Here is an 18,722-nt window from a genome sequence, read left to right as displayed (position 1 = left end):
AATGCATTGATAACAATAAAAATAAACAAGGAAAAATTTGAAATAAACGAGAATATTGAATAATGAGAATAAAATACATTAATGGAATAATGAGAATATGGTGATGAGGAATATAATTTCGTGATAACGACACTGAGCAATAGCTGCTAATAGATAAGTATGAAATGTGTTTACTTGCCTCGCAATCGCAGACATCTGAAGGTTACATAATTATTGTGAAGCATTAGTAGATGATGAATCATGCAACCTGCAATTATCGATAGGACTGTGCTGAATTAAGACACGACGGTATGTAATTTACATACGCACATATATTATTACATGAACGAAACTAAAAAAAAATTGTTTCATCAAAAAACTGTACTTAGAAATGACTCGCGCACATTGTATATTGTAAAAACACAACGAATATTAATGCACCCAGCCCAAAGGATCAAAATGAATAGTCATAATGAAAAAGTCTAAGTGGACTGTATAGGTAGTAGTAAAAAATCACTGGATGCGTGAACTAGTTATATTTTATTACAAATAATACGCTATTAATATGCATTAAACAGAGAGCTAATGATAAGTATGCATTACGACAATTTTCATATGACCCGTAAAGGGAAAGGCACACTAAGCTGACTTTCTCTGTCTACACCACACACACACACTACTGCACTCACTGTTAGCATGATTTTACCAGCTGCTACATAAGTTTTGAGAGTTTTTCCTGGTGGGTAACTTAAGTGTTCCAATTCCATACTTTATTGTTTCGACTTGAGCTCAAAAAATTTATGCAAGTATTGTCGTAATTATTATACAATCTAAAAAAACAATACCTTCTGCCTAAAAACCGCTAAATTATGTGCAAATTTGAATTCAGGTGTAAGTGTCACAAACCCACCTTGTACACCTTTTGCTGTAATCTTCAAAAAATAAAAATTGCAGCACATACTTCAAGTGCAGTCAACATTTTGAAATAATAAAGAGGTTATAATTAAAATAAATTCTTTTCCAACAGCTGATATTTCAACATCAGTGTTTCCATCAGTTTCAGTTTATGCAATCAGTTTATTCAATAAATAGTTTTTCATGATTGTCATTTCTCTAATTATTTAACGACCTTGTAATAATTCTGATTAATAATAACTTTTATAATGGAAATATCTCAAAAATTATGGTTTAATGACATTTTCAATAAAAAATTACAGTTAAAAAAAGCAGATGAATACAAGTACTACAAAAATGTAAAACAAGTCAGTCAAAACAGTAAAGGAAAATACAACTTTTTTAACACTATACAATTAAGAATAAAAATTAAATATCTAATCCTAATAAGGAACCTCATATAAGGATAAAGATTAAGAAATATATTAAACATTTGATTTTATTATTATCTTTTAATATAATAAAATTATAGAAAACGGCAACAATCAGATGATGGAAATGACTTTTGTACAATACAATAAATGTATAATCTATTGTACTGATTATGATGTCTCCATAGCTGTTGTTGTATCTTCTGTGTATTTGCCCTTGTCCTTGCCCAAAGCAGCAGCACGACCTTTAGCTCTCCTTTCTATGATCTTTTTCCGATCTTTATCCATCTTCAATTTCACTATTACTGTCTATTTAAACAAAAAATACAAGCAATTTTAAATATGTTTCTATAAATTTCAAACTTGCTTTAATTTCACAAGCAGAAATACTAAGCACATCTTTTTAATACTTCAGCACAACTAAAACTTTAACTCAAATCAAAATATTCTAGTCTGGCTCAACACCAGTTTTTTGAACAATATTTGTCATTACAACTATGAAAATATGTACATAGTATCTTCCATGGGCACTTATGTCAAAATATTACAACATGCCTTTACGATGGGGATATTTTGTTATATGATATTTTCAGAGTAATATATGTAACACGTGTGCATTCAAATTAGTCTATTTTCAACCTTACACAGGTAACATTTTGTTTGTTCTGGTCCTCAGCTAATGTCTTGACTTTTTTTCAAAATTTGAAGCGATGGATTATTTATTATTTACGTTTCAATTTTCCAAAAAACTTTTTTTACTCATTTTTTTTTTTTAGTTACAGTTGATTGAAAACATTTTTTCTGTAACCAATACAAAAATTTACAAAATGTTTGCAAGATAATATAATGAAGGAAATAGATTTTCAATCTTTATCATAACTTACAAGGTAATTTATTTTTTTTAAATAACTTGCCGTTTAAGCAAACCTAAAAATTTTCCATCTTACATATTTAAAAATGTATTTTGAGTATCTGAACACAAAAATAGCAATAAATTTCTAAAAATGTTTTCAACTGAAAAAATGATCAAATGTGTCATATGAAGATGTTTTTATATGGTTTTATTTAACCTGTCTGTGCACTGTGCAGCATTGCAGGATGGTCAGAATTTTATCAGCAATATTTAATCTACTTCCAGATGAGATAGACAGCTAAAATTTTGACACGCTCTTGTTGTTGATAACATTGCATTGTGATATAAAAAATTTCTTTTATATTAAACATTTCTTTCATAATAATGGAGATTCAAACAATCACACATCAGTACAAAAAATTTTGATGCAGTGCTAATAAACTGTTTTCTGCTACACAAGAAAATGAACTGCCAATAATGTGAAGATGGGTTTATATGGATAGCTGTAAACTAGTGCCAGCGAATCACACACAGATTTATGCAGAAATGTGTTTGAGCCAGTTATTCAGTTTGCTACATCATTATGTTTCAGGAGAAATTCATCTACGACTGTATTTAATCGTGAAGAATATAATTTATAACATATGTTTGAAAGTAATAAAATTAACACATCTCCCTGAGAGTGTATCCAAGAAGTTTCATAATAATACACAGACTAATTATAATAGTAATTTTTTTTTTAGTCCAACTGAGTTTAAATCTTTTTTTTCTTTTATTCCCATTCAGAATAATCAGTGCCATCTTTTTATCTAGGATTAACAAGTCAGAATAAAATAACTTTAAGGGAAAAATAATTTTCAATTCATCATTAACAATAGTTAAAATGTTATCAGAGCCATAATTTCTCCACATTAGCAGCAGATACAAGTGAACATGGTGCATCTAATGCTGGAAAACCCAGCATCAGATTCATGATACTAGTTCCTGTCTGCCAGTCTGCGAATGGTTTGTGATCATCATTTAACAAATTTAATGTACATAAATTTATTTTTGGATTAAATTTCTGTTTTACAGAATTAATTTTTGTTAAAAAATAGAGCAATAAATAAATAAATTCTGTTCAATTATTTTAAAATCAAAACAGTTGTACCTTGTAAACGTTATATTATAAAGTTAAATCATTCAACGATATTTAAAAGCACTTTGTCAACTTTTTTACTTGAGAACTACTAAGAACAACATAAGGCTAAAAAAATTCCTAAACAAAATAAGAAAAAAAAATAATAGTACACAAGCATTTTTGGATTTCATCAAAAGAGTAGAAAATTTTAACCGATTACAAACAAAGATTCATCAGATATAATACACATAAATCATAAATCTAAGAGGAAAAAATTATTATTATTCTGAGTAGGAATAAAAGAAAAACCATCTTTACTGTCTTCATATGATGACACACTTTATCTTCTACCTATTTACTTTCAACATTTTTAAATGTAAGTGAAAAACAGGGTGATTCAAAGAAACAGAAAATTTTGAAAGTTGTGTTGGTAGCCGTGGGCGATTGGTAACACTTGATAAGTAGCGCCAGCCTCTCTAACCTAACCTGCCATTTAGTTGTCATGGATCCTTGGAGTGGTGCGCAACGTGCATTTGTTATCAAAACAATGACAGTGTGGAGGGAGCGCGTAGAGAATTTCGCCGTCATTTTAATCTGGGACGGCACGACCGTGTTCCATCAGCACATGCAATTAAAACATGGATATCTAATTTTGAGGAAACTGGTTCGGCAATGAAAAAGAAACCTCCAGGCCGTGAGCGAACCGTCCGTACACCACAGAATGTTCAAGCTTTACAAGATGCTGTCACATGAAGTCCACATCGGTCATCTGTCGTCTCTTAACATCTTTACAATTGCATAATTCAAGTGTTCGAAGAATGTTAGTGAAGGACTTGAAATACCATCCATACAAGTTGCAGATCGTCCAGGAATTGAAACCGAACGATGCAGTTGTGCGAGCACAATTCTGTAATGTAATGCTTCAGAAGATAAATGATAACGAAGAGTTATCATTTCCACCTCAGTGGATTTGTTAACAAGCAACATTTCAGATATTGGGCACAAGAAACTCCTACGCAGCTACACCAGCATCCGTTGCACAGCCAGAAAGTGACCGTGTGGTGTGCTATGTCATCTTACGGTGTTATAGGCCCTTATTTTTTTGAGGATGACAACGGTCTTGCGATTACAGTGACGTTGGCTCGTTACGTAGCCGTGCTTGAAACCTTTGTTGTGGAACAACAAAAGAGATTTCAACCAATTCTTAACACAGCCTGGTTTCAATAAGACGGAGCAACGTCACATACTGCGTGAATATCGATGGCAGCTGTACACCGATTGTTTGGACAACGTGTCATTTCACGAAATGGTGACATTAGATGGCCTCCCAGACCGCCTGATCTCTCAGCTTGCGATTACTTTTTGTGGGGGTCACCTTAAAATCAAAGTGTTCCACAGTGGACCTGCTACAACGGAGGAACTGAAGGCAAAGATCCGAGAAGAAATTGCAGAAATTCCAGTTGTGATGTTACATCAAACCATGAACAAATTAACGAAGAGACTTCGTGAGTGTTTACGTAGAAGAGGAGGTCACCTGCAAGATGTCATCTTTAAAAAATAAACTAAAATGAATGTATCCTAAAATGGCAACATTTGTACAATTACATGAAATAAAATTCATTTTCTAAAAAAAGTTTTGCATTAACGTTATTTCATTTTTTAAATTTCCTGTTACATTGAATTACTCTGTATTTACCAATACGATTGGGAATGCCATCCATATATAGAGCCTGTACTTTTGCAGGCTCTTATACTTGCACAAAAACCACTCTCAGAATACAATGAATCTGACCCTAGAAATGGCTGTCAAGTTTTAATATATATCAAAATGTAAACAAATTGTAATTCATGAATATTTCAATATTTTATTTTCAGATTAACAAAACTGCAAGCATGCAGTAAAACACTACTCTCTTTCATATGAGAGAAATTAGGATTACATTATATAAAAACTAGGACTAATCCGGTAAAAAATGGAGATGAGGTACGCATTTTAGTTATTAAAACTCATAAAAAGGAGCTTTAATTGTTAATAAAGGAAGCAAAGTACTGCAATAAAACTTTGTACAAGCTGGAATATCACACCACATTTCATACTCAATACTGAGCAATAACAGCCTTGTTCCTGCTATTCTTTCTTCAAGATATTATTGTTTTAAGCGATACTATTTTAACCCACAATTAAGTATAATTTCACTGCAAAACTAAACCAAATATAGGTATTACCCTACAGACCGGTTATGAAATTAAATACATTTTTTACTTTCCCAGCTAGATTTACCATTGCTGAAACAGCATAACTATAAAGGTTAAGAACAGTGACAACCAAAATTATGGGTCATCAAAATCTTTATAATGTCAATGTTTCATGACCCCCTTTTGTTGTCTGTATGTGTAAGTACATATGTGTGTTGGCTGATATATATCGATTAATACCTTTGGACTGGGCCAATACAAATTTTTCAAAAACAGTAAAAATGTTTCTATTCAAGGGGCAAGGAAGCATTTAATTTTAGATCAAATTAAAATGGAAAGGGATAGTTCTTACTATTCTTAATTTGATGTAGAGGTCTGATATTTTTTCAGTTAAATTTTAGAGGTCTGATATTTTTTCAGTTAAATTTTAATTATCCTTTATAACAAGTAATATTTCATTAAGGCAGCAATTTTATGTACAGTGAAATACCAATTACTTGGACTGATCTTTGCAAGGCCAAATCCAGCTTGCCAAAAAATCCGGTTAATTGGAAAATTAATCATAGGTACTGGACAGATCATTTTAAAGTGTAAAGGATATCATACTTAATAAGATGAAAATAAAACAAAAATTAATGTATTTCAGTAAAATTAAAAAGATATATAGAACACACAGTGTAATAAAAAAAAGATATATAAATTTATTACCCCTCTTTTAAAAAAATGCCACTTCAAAAACTTAAAAACATATTGAGAAACTGAGTTGTTGTGTTACAAAAATACAATTTCTTCAAAATTACAGTACATTTAACGGAACAAAACTTAGCAAGTAAATAATCAAAATATACCTTTAATAATACTATTTCTTCATAAAAAAAGAAGGTATAATCTGTAGTTTCTTTAATGTTAATTTTTGTTTGCAAGCTGCAATACAATTGTTTTAAAAAAGAATTGTGTAGAACTGCGTTCTTTTGTTGCTCTAACTACTTAATAGTGATAGTCAAACATTCTGAGCTTTTACATGTGGTGGTCCTAGATCAATTCATTCTTTTCTTCAGCTGTTAGCTGATGATCTATAATCTCATAGTCACTCAAAATTTGGTATCCTGTATCATTGTGATCAATGATAATTCATTCAACGATACTATCAAAGTCAGTCTGTACAGCAGGGTATTTCTTCTACAAACTTCCTTATATTTTCTACATCTTTAAGATGTGTTTCATCAGTCTCACTGGACATTTTTATTTCACATTTTTGCCAATGTCTTTTGACAGAATCCATGCATCATCACCCACCATAACAAAGGAACCTTTTTTAAATTAATGTCCTGATTGTCAAGATACTTCATCAGCCAAAAAATTTCTTTTCATTAATTCTTTGTGATCAGGGAAACTATAACCCCTTGATCCATTGGTTTTAAAATTTATTAACTCTTTGCGCTAAGTAACCATTACTATAGGTTGGATGCACAGATCGGGTGGCCAGCACGGTTGGCCGCAACTCAGAATTATTTTTCATGCATATGCGCTCGTAGCTTGGATGGCCAACATTAGATTACTCGAACACTCGGGAAGCCACCGGTGCTGGCCACGAAAATAAAGAGCATTTATAAATAGCGTAGCGTCTCGGCCTTTCACCCCGGAGGTCCTGGGTTCGAATCCCGGTCAGGCATGGCATTTTTTCATACGCTACATTTCCATATCCCACGCACAGGCTTCAAGCTTACTGTGGTGATCTCATCAGACAACCAAAAAAAAAAATAATATGTTTTTAAATTTCAGCTGTTATAAACCTACTTGGTACAATGTCTGGTATGTGATGCAACCTATGGAGTAGAAAGTGATCTAAATAACCATATGATTGTAAAACGAGCGCCGAATAAAGAGTTAGTTATTTTATCAATTAAAAGTGATTGTGGTTTTGTTTATTGTATATATATTGGTGAAGAATTTAAGTCGTTTTTCTTATGTAAGTGTATATATATTTAAGTGATTTTTTACGTAAATATTTTAACCTAAGAATGAATAGCGATTTTGATCTACCATCTGATACTGTGAGAGAGTTATTGTGTGAATCAGACAGTGATGAAGATTTTCTAGTCGATTCTGATCATGAAAGTGATATACAATCAGATGTATGTGAGGAGTTTGACAATGAAACCCAAGGCGACATATTGGACAATAATATAGACATTATTGACAACAGTGAGGATACTTTTGAAGATGAAGTGGAGGAAGAAGAGACAAACAGCGATAACACAAATGATTCTGGTTCTGATTGGAAAGAATGGAAGGAAGGCGATCAAGACTTCTGAAAGTATAACTGATCACAGGTTAGTCAATTTAAGCCACCAATTGGTGAAATTCCACAAACCCCTTTACAATTCTTTCAACTATTCTTCAGATACTTTATTTACTGAAATAACCAATGAAACCAATAGGTATGCCCATGAAAAAATACATATCCTTGTTGTGGAAAGACACCAACTTAGCAATATTAAGTACTCTATATGCTGATGGATCGACAAAGACAATCAGACGTATACGAAAGGTTGGTAAGGAAGAAGAGGTAAAAAAAGCCTAGGGTGGTCTGCGAGTATAATAAATTCATGGCTGGCATGGATGTGGCAGATGAATATATAGCTAGCTATTCTTTCACGAGAAAATCCATCAAATGGACCTTCAGATGTAGCAGACGAAGAGGGACCGAATGGCAAATTACATCTTCCGTACTCTCTTGAAGAAAGAAAAACCAGATTGTGCAGTGTGCAGCGATCGCACACCTGGACAGCAAAAAAACGAAGCAAATTTTTTTGTATTCTGCCAATCCAGGACTATATATTGGTATGTGCTTTGAATTAATCACTCACAAAAAGATTTTTAATTCACTCACATTGCAGCAATTTTTGTATTTATAATAAAAGTAAGTTATGTTAACAATTTTTTGTAACTATAAAAAACTGTAAAAGTATATTTCTGTTTATCTATTTCAACTATAAAGCTTTGTAAAAATAAAATATGATTAATTAAGATATAATTTTTATTTGTCATTCTTTCATCCTATGTACAAATATCAGCGAATGCTCTAAAATTAATTCCCAGCTGGTGCGACAGAGCGGTCAATATGGCTGCAGACCTAGCACAGAAAGTTTATGCGGCCAGCCCTGCTGGCTGTCCGAGCTGCGTGCTCAACGGCATCATAAATAATTCTGAGTAGACTCACAGAAGTACGTGGCAAGCAGTGCTCTGGCCTGACGAGCGCAAAGGGTTAACATTTGGAGGTAGAACAGAATTCTGAATTTTTCATCTTCCCTTTTTAAGCAGCCTGCTGAAGGATAAGTGCATTATTTAATATAAAAAACACTTTCCCATTTTTTACCCATAATTCACTGGTATTTTTTTAACCTCCAGTATGAAATAATTATCACACTAATCTGGAAAAATATCATATAAGTTATCCCTGCTTTCTTTTGATTTTTGTAAATAAATGGAAGATTCCAGACACCTTTAATAGTATGTGGTCGTTTTGATCTGTCAATTGGCATACGATTTTATGTGTCTCCAGTTTTATTATCACCAATCGACAATGTCACATTTTCTAGTCGGGTGCAGATTCTTGGCAATTAAAAAAAAAGAGCTTACAAAGAGCCTGTTCTATTCAAGGCCTATTTTGTTGCCTTTACAAAGGATTCGTCATCTTTCAAAAATCATTAATTTTTTAATAAATTCATTTACTGCTGGGACATTTAACAGAATTTTTTCTCTTGAATTAAGTTGCCGAATTTCATGATGTTTAAAATTTCAAAGCCCACCCCATACTTGTTTAAAAATTTTCATCTCTTGCAGTTTCCCATTAAAAATAATGGTTTTCTTTAATAAACTGATTCAGAAATTGGGTTTCAAGAGATCGCTTTTGAACAAATCATCAGAAAAAATCCACTTCTTCCTGGAAAAACTTTGTTCTTCATTTTCATGTTGTGACACGTAATTCATAATGGTGTTTTAATTTTTCTTAACATCTGAAATAGTTGACATTTCTATATCGATCTGCTAACTATTTACCACATCAATTTTTCTATGATGATCTACTTTTTCTTTCAATAATAAAATAATATGATGTTTTGTTGCAGACATGATGTCAAAAACCCTTAATATCAGTACAACAAAATTAACACAACAAAAATTAAATTAATTATGCCTACAGGACTTTTAAGATCAGTGAATTTATAGAGGTTTAAAAATGGTACAAAATTAAAATATCCTAGTTATGAAAATTAAAGTTCTGACTACCACACACACACACACGGCCTGTAAATAAAGTAATGATACTGGTTCAGAAAAACATTTTATTTACAATCCATTATATATGGTCTCTTTATCACCGTCAAAATAGTTCCCTTGGGAAGCTATCCCACGCTTCAAATGGTCTTCCCATTCTTCATAGCAGTGTTGGAACTCAGAAACCGAAATATCCTTGAGAAGGCTGGTTCATTTTTTTTTCTGCTGTTCCAAAATGGTGTTGCCTTTTGGGTGTCAGGAACAGGAAAAAGTCGCAGGGACTCAAGTCAAGTGAATAAGGTGGTTGAGGAACTACAGCAATGTTTCTCTTGGCAAAAAACTCATTAATTGAGAGTGCAATATGACAAGATGCAACATCCAGTTAGCTTTGATATTTGTTTATGTCTCACATGGCAATAATAGACTAAAAATATTAATACCTAATATAAATCAGCTGTTCATATAACCATATGTTTACTAGTAACTTTACAGTGTTGCCACTTTGGCTGGCAAAAAAACTACTCTACTTTATTTACAGACCTTGCGTATTAACTTAGAAAAATCAAATCTTGTTATTGTATTTGTACATATTCCCCTCTGTACTAATTATGTCAGACAAAAGTATAAAGTTTACCACCAAGAGTACAGAATTCAATAATCCCTCTTACCTTATTCTTATTATATAAAAGCACTTAGGATTTTCCTCATCATCAGTTAATAAAACATTCTTTTTTAAAAATTACACATTAAAACTTAAAATTGTAAACAGTCATAAAAGTTAAAAAGATTAAACAATTTTTTATATGTGGCTAGCCAGACACAGTAGAAGTATTGTACTATATGCATGGCTAGCCACATATAAAAAATCTTTAATCTTTTTAACTTTTACGACTTAACTAAGATTAACTTTTAATGTTTACAATTTTAAATGTGTGATTTTAAAAAAAAGAATGTTTTATTAACTGATGATGAGGGAAAACCCTCAAAAGCACTTTTATATAATAATGACAATCACAAGGTAAGATGCATTATTGAATTCTGAACTCTTGGTGGTAAACTTATAATTTTGTCTTTGATATATATATATTACAGGGTAATTCAGGAGGATAAGGCAATACTTTGACAACTCATTCTAGAGGCTAAAGAATAAAAACAAACATTACAGCATAGTTCATGCTCGACCAATTAATGTATTAAATCTTTTCAGAAGTGAATTTTATAATTAGTCTAACAGGCCTAAATTAATGTATGTTTATACAATCACAAGAAAGTCAGTTACAAAACTCAATAAAAAAAATCAATAAATTTACATTTCCTGTTGAAGTAAATCTTTATTTAAATATAATATTCTAGACTCTTTTAAGTCTAATAATTTGTTATTACATTATTTATCTTGATTTACATCTGTCCAGTGAGGATGTATGCAATTCAGATAATCAAGACATTTGGATAATCTGCGTACTACTGTACTGTTGAAATGTTAGTATTTTACAATTAATTGAAAAATGAATTTTTCTAGGAATTAATTTTTTTAACATGCCATATTAGAATTTTGATAATACATAAACTGCTGCCTTGATTAAGTTTAATATATGACCTAATTAAAGAATCTACTGAAGATTTATTATGGTATTGTGCTTCGTATTTATAGTAAAAATACAAAAGCACTTTAACTGTTTATTTGGTTTATTAAAAAATGTATTTAACAATTTTTTAAATTCAGTTATACCAATTATTCTGTAAGGAATTTTCAAAAAGGTTAAGATCAAAAATCTTCAACAGCAACATGGTAGTGGTAGACATATTTATGTAAAAGTACAAAAATTATCTTTTAATCAAACATGCATGTACTTCCCTCCTATTTGTTTTAGAACATATTTTTATAAATATAAAAACAGATCAATAAATTAGTTAAAAAACCTGTTTCCCCTTCATCTCAGAACTTCACATTAAATCTTGCCTTACAAGACCATGCAGCAGATTTTAATATAAATTCAGGATGTTGAGTAATATCTCAGTAGTTTAGGCTGTCATTCTGTCACTCCCATGTGCAACTGCAATTATTGGTTTGAGTATAATACTGTATTGTAAGCTATCACTTGTCTGTTCGCTGTAGCATGCCAATGATAAGCAATTAAAAAGTTTGTTGAGTCTTTGTTATTGATAACATCAATTGTAATGCTTCACAAATTATTCAGTTGAGTGAAAAAAAGTATTTCAGTTATATTACTCTCTAAGGTACAATACAGTTTAATGATTTTGTGAAGAGGATATAAGACAATTTATTATCTAGATGAAACTTGGGTTAATGCCGTGCATACTAAAAGGCATGGATGGATAATGAAATAAAGAGCACAAAAGATGCTTTTATGAAAGGTTTACAACTTGCATTAAGTTATTTTAACTTCATTTTTAAGTTACAAGTAAAAAGAAGTGGTTTTTTCTCAAAAGGATTGCGCTAAATTAAATTAGAATCATCATGCTGTTGTTTTGGTTTACTGCATGGTTTCGCAGTCTGGTGACTTCTATTTGCGGTCTGATTAACCACACACAAAAGTTTTTCATGAGTTTGTTATCAGAGCCATGATTTCTCCAGTTTTAGCAAACATAACAGAGAAGTAATCATGTTAAAGCTAACACTGGAGAACCCAGTATCACTTTCATGATACTAATGTGTATTTGCTAGTCTGCGAATGGTTTGTGATCATCATATAACAAACATAATTCAATAAATAATAAAAAAACAATATTAATTATCATGGTAAAATCATTTCTTTATCTCATAAACATAATTTAGTTTCAATTTATTTATTCAATAGTTAAACTATAAGTAATGTATGATATTTTACTTATAAGAATTTTGTCACATTTCTTCATGCTATAAAACTATGCGATACTAATAACAATACTCTTTAGAATGAAGAAAGAATAAAGGAGATTTTTGGCACTGCTGAAGGCATCTTCAGTTTACAGGGAATTTAATTTTTCTTCAAGGCTTTTAGAACTAACCTAGAAATTCTGTAATTTGCTGTTTCTAACACTAGTTCATCTGCTTAGGATCTCACATATGTTTGGCAGTATCAAAGGCGTTAATTTAATACGAAAAAGTAAACAGCAAGACTGTAGATTTTTAATTATTTAATCTAGTTATTATTTATTAACAAGATTTAAAATTTATATAAGTTAAGAAGATAATATTTAATGTATTATAAAGAAATTTCTATATAATTTTATAATGAACTAAACAAACTTTAAAGTAACTGAACAAAATACTTGCCTTTGACGGATGAATACCAACATATACACTAGCACCATTAGCTTTTTCTCTCTGGATTCTTTCAATATAAATTACAAATTTTTTTCTGTAAACCTGCACAACTTTACCAACTTGTTGGCCCTTGTAATGTCCACGGACTACCTAGTTTTTTTATTTAAAAAAAAAACAAAGTTAACAATGAACAAAGCATAAAAAAATAATTTTAAAATTAGATCCTAGTAAAGTTTAAAAAAAATATCGAATGAACCATCTCTTTTTGTAATTTGTGAAGAAAAAACTTTTTTAATTTTCTAAACAAAGGTTCAAAAATTTTTTTCTTTCAAATTCATGTAAATTAATGTTTTGAATAATCAACAGGGGTTTACAGCCGACATATTCTGTAAATATTTGACAAAAATGTTTTTTTTCTCATTATCTGCAAATTTCCATTATGGATCACAGATCTTGTAGCAATACCACGAAATGGAACTTTGCTATATTAACAATTCAATGAGAATATCACAAGCGTTGAACTGATCATAATCAGAAACTTAGAAGACCCTTTTAAAATAGTGTATTATATAGGTAGAGAGTACCACAAGTTCTAGGAAAGTCCTAGGCCTTTCATAAAACCTATTCTCATGAAAATGGAAAAAGTTCATATAAAAATATGTACTAAAATGCTTAGTTTGCGAATTATAGCTAGTGAAAGATTTCGCTTGAATTTCAGCTATCCCAGTGAAATGAGGTTGTACTGAAATTTTTGTGACATTAAAAAAAACTTGTCATTTCTTATAGACCTGAAAAACAGAATAAAATAGGTCTTGATTTCACATAACAGTAACAACTGATCACAATTCACCAAGGTCACATATGATGAGTGTCAAACAAGAATGGGGTCAATTGCTAGATATTGTTTTCTAAATTTAAAGTGTTTACCCTTTCAAAGTATAACACAGCATTGCTAAATCATACATAATTAAAGGTTCATTTTATAAATTTAAATCCTGAATTACTTTTTATAAATAGTTAACTTTTAATTGTCCAACAAATTTATGTTCAAAAACAGATGGAACATTTGAGATCACTAGAAATGATTATGAAAGAAATTATTTGCTTCTTACTTAAGAAGTGATACTCATCCACACAAATATATATATATATATATATATATATATATTACAGCTGACACAGTTTCAATTTTTAATTCATTACATATAAAACTTATTCTATTATTGTGCCCAATTGAGTATTATGATGTGCACAATAAAATGATCGTACTGTATAAATATGGCATCGATACTGAAATTTTAATGCAAGGAGAGAATGTCCATAATGATAAACGAACAGGTCACCTACCTCAATACAAGAGATTTATGTTAAAAATAAATATTGTTTGTTTCTGGTATTATTATCCATGGCATTGTCATAATTCATCTCTTGTACTGAAAAAGTTCTTGCAAGTTAGGTATGACAAAAAAAACCATATAGGTGCTTGTAACTGAATTACTATGCAAGATAGTGATGCATTCCTAACACATTTGATGGGGAAAAAACAGGGCTTTGTATGCTATGCCAGAAAGTAAATATCAGTCTATGAAATTGCATTGCCCGTGTTCACCATCCAAACCAGAAAAATTTCAGCAGGCTGGGTAATTATATACAATTAAGGAGTCGCCTCCAATTAAGATAAAATTTGGAATATATCTCATTGATCCAAGTTGTTCATTACAATTGAAATTTTTATGTACCAGAGTTATGTCCCTTGTAAGTTACGTAGTACAGCCACCAAAAATTACATAATTCAGCACTGTATATAAGTTATATACTTTATTTTATGGCTAAATAATTGATTATTGAATATAATTATGGACACAGCCTAACAATCAGCCAATTTAATATTATGGATAATCAGAATAGATTAGCAAGTAGGGGGAAGCGTTAGGTTATGTTGATAACATATGAAGTTCAGTATACTGAATTAGTTACCTAACCTAACTAAACTGAATTTCACTAAAATCAACTGGGCATTATTTACTCTGTAAATAATGGATGTCCCAAAAAATATATATAAAAGACTTAAATTTACAAAATGAGCCTTTATTTATACACAAATTGGCAAAGTTGTGATTTACTTTATTTAATTTTGTGGCAAAAATATATTTTTTTTGTTGTTTAATCTTGTGTAATGTCTGTTAAAAGTCTATTCCAACTTTAAACTAGTCATGTCATTGATAATAAAATATACTTTATTATTTCAGTCTAGCATGACATTTATTTGGTATAGTATGACAGTCTAGTGATGTATGTTTTTTTTTTTGTATCTTGTACAAAGCTCTTTTACATATACTTTTGGGGGTTTAATGGATAATCCATTAAACCTTATTACCATAACCTTAGAATATACCTTGTTCATTCAATCATGTTTTTCTTATATAACAATGTTTGTTGTATCTAATGAATTACTTAAAATTAAACTGCATAGAATAAGGATATGACAGAAATTGGTTCTCTACATAGAAAACGTCAGTATAAATTCAATACATTATTAATAAATATGAAACTATGTTATCAAAGCAATGTGTACCTGCACTTCATCGTCTTTCCTAATAGGCATTGTACGAACGTTATACTTTTGTCGTAATTCTTTAGATAGTGGTGCAGACATCAAACGTCTTCGTATATGTGACGGTGCAGTAAAATGCCTCTTGCGGTTTTTCCGCCGTGATGAAGTAACCAACTTATTGAGCTTCATTATAAACTAACCTAAAAGTAAGAAAAATAAGTAGTTATACAACTACAAAAAAAGAAACATTTATAAAGCTAACCATAAACCTACACTGTAAATATTCATTTCACATACACCTGATGAAAGTAATCACCAGAAATCTAAACACTATTTACTTTCAAATAAAACACATGATTCAAAGTCCTACGTGGGACGTAATGCAATCCAAAATCATCGGAGTTGGAAGATTTCAAATCTTACAAACAAATAATCAGTAATAATAAACAGCCTACTAAGGCCTTGTTTTTAAAATGAAAGAAAACTTAAGCATAATTTTAATTAAATATATTCCATCACAGCTTACCCGAGTTAACACGAAAACCGAGACACTCGCATCCGGAAAAAGGAAACGTTGTCAGTCCAGGTAGCCCAACATGACTAACAATATATCTCAAAATAATAAATGTTAGGAAATACACAATTTTAAATTTCTAAAAATGAAATTTATTTTGAGTATACTTTAAACACTAAAGTCTGTTTATTATAAACGATTAGTTGAAATATAATGAACGCATTTTCTCTAATAGTAGTTAAATATTTATTTGTAATCGCATAATATAAAAAGTAAATGAGATTTTACACTGAATCAAGTACATAAATAAAATTATTAACTCGCTAACTTATTCAGGATCAATTACTTCAGTAAAATATAGTTTTTATAATTTTATCTAATTTAAAACATAGGTTAGTATAATAAGCAACATTTTAGTGTCATCCTTATTCACTGGCTTCTTAAACCAAAGAAAATAACTGTCATTAAGAAATATTGAGAAATTGTAAAATAAGATGAGAACCGTGTTTACAGAAATTGGCATCGATTTTTCTAATACCTACAAATTTAATTTTATGTTGGCATTCCTGAACATTTAATAGAGATTTGAATTTTATTTAGATTAAAAGTCAATTTTACAAAGTTAATTTTTTATATGTACTACTAAATAAAAACTTCATGCTTCATTCTTAAAATAATAATTATATAATCAAAATGTTAATCTATACTTTAGATACCCTACTTGTATATCTGTAAGCAAAATTACATAAAATACTGTCCAAAATAAAAAAAAAAGTGTTTTTATTACTTTCATACACAGATTGTAACTTAGAAATTTAGGTCATGGTAATGTAAATTGTTTAGCTGTAACTATTATTAGAATACCCACATAATTTCATTTTATTAATGAAAAAGTATTTATTTTTTATCATCGGAGATGATTATAGTTTTTAACAGATTTTCATTACTGATTAAAGTTATCACATTTACGCCATTGTTGATGACCAGAAGATTCACTTCTAGATTGCAAAATGTACATTTAAGTTCTAAAACACACTTCTGCTGTACTATTAGATGCATCTTATTTAATAACATAGTACATCTTAATTGTATAGAATGTTAGTATAAGTATACCTAACTAATATATCTAACGTTAATATTTCTTATTAATCAGATGATGGTGAACAATCACTTTTCCAATCCAAGACTGCTTTATATTTAAATGCTGTCTCCAAGAAATTTATCAAGATATGGGATTAAGATATTTACACATTAAAGTAATTATAATTTTGTCACAGTCTGAGTGTAGTATGACTTCTCAATCAAGACCTGAATTTTTTCTGATAAAAATGTGTTTTCTACATGATGGTCTTCTGTAAAAATAGACAATCAATTATTACAATAAGAAACAAAAAGCTGGAAAAATACTGTCGCATGTTCACAGCTTAATCATGATATTGAGAGATTAACAGTTTGAAGTGTTTATATAATTACAATTTATTAGTTTATGAACATAAATAAAATAAGACAAATCAATAACAATGACAAAAAAAATAATAAACGACAATAATATACAACTCACAATAATAATCAGAATAAAACAATAATGAAAATAGCAAACAATAATAATCATAGTAATCACACCCACAACAACAATAATAATAATAAATGTCAATAACAATAAAAAAAAACTGTGATTACATACAAAACAGAATTTAAAGTAAAGATCAGGATTTACTTACAGGTAGTTAAATGTTGAAAACCAGAATTCAGTCCTACTGACAAAAGACATTAGCATGACCGCTAATCTTAAATAATTTTTAACCGCTAGTCTTGTATTAACAATAATATAATAGATAAGACAAGTATAAGTTCTTTAACTGCAAATACCTTTACTGTTCACAAATAAAACTAGCCTAAACATTTATGAATGAAATTTATTACATTATCTCTTTCACTTACAGTTTAACATAAACTCACTGAACTAGTTCTTGTTTTCATGTACTGGAATTACTTGTGACATCACCTTAATCACGTTGAATTTGTACGCACTAGAAATTTGTTCCTGACCTTCTTACAGAGTACTATCGCTTCAAACTCGCATAATAACTCCTCATTTAGAACTCTTGCAGAATTAATTTTCAACTTGTCTTCCCTGGAGTATTTATACTCCTATCCTCTTGACCTGCAGGATCAGACCCCAGCTGATCATGAGAACAATCAACCAGGCCCTCTCCTTTTCCCATGCATTGCTACTCTGGGTCCAGTAACTCTTCTCACGGAACAACATATGTTTAGTTGTGTCAGCAGGCAGTATTACAAAGGATGATTGTTAAACGGACCTGATAACTTTACTAAAAGGTTCCTTTTAGCCCCTTTCTGGATTCTTCCCATTATTATATTTTCTACTACCTTCCTCTTAATTGGCAGGAATCTGTTACTTAGGTCAGTTATACCAGTCTTGTTACAATACTTTATGAAATATTTTAAGGTTAGGAAGAGATAATATTTATTAATCACTAGGATTTCACATTTCAATTTATTAATAAAACAAAATAATTTATAAAATTAAGAGGTAAGGACAACAGTTGTTTTTTATTTCACAGATACACCAAGCATGCACGGCTCTACAGATACAAACATCCTAGCATGAACT

At 30.3% G+C, this 18,722-nt stretch overlaps 1 protein-coding gene across 1 annotated transcript; it reads right to left on the bottom strand.

Annotated features, from left to right (window-relative positions):
* Positions 1-1,354: 1,354 nt before the first annotated feature.
* RpL26 (ribosomal protein L26) lies at positions 1,355-16,192 on the bottom strand. The gene is made up of 4 exons (XM_075365789.1): positions 16,100-16,192; positions 15,595-15,773; positions 13,025-13,169; positions 1,355-1,609 (listed from the first exon to the last, which is right to left on the bottom strand). The coding sequence occupies exons 2-4, from the start codon at positions 15,760-15,762 to the stop codon at positions 1,476-1,478; spliced, it is 447 nt and encodes a 148-aa protein (XP_075221904.1). The 5' UTR covers positions 15,763-15,773; positions 16,100-16,192; the 3' UTR covers positions 1,355-1,475.
* Positions 16,193-18,722: the final 2,530 nt, after the last annotated feature.

Source organism: Lycorma delicatula, chromosome 5 (genome assembly GCF_047948215.1).
Source record: "Lycorma delicatula isolate Av1 chromosome 5, ASM4794821v1, whole genome shotgun sequence".
NCBI lineage: Eukaryota > Metazoa > Arthropoda > Insecta > Hemiptera > Fulgoridae > Lycorma > Lycorma delicatula.
The sequence above is the reverse complement of the archived record's forward strand: the minus strand, read 5'-3'. Positions and strand labels throughout refer to the sequence as shown.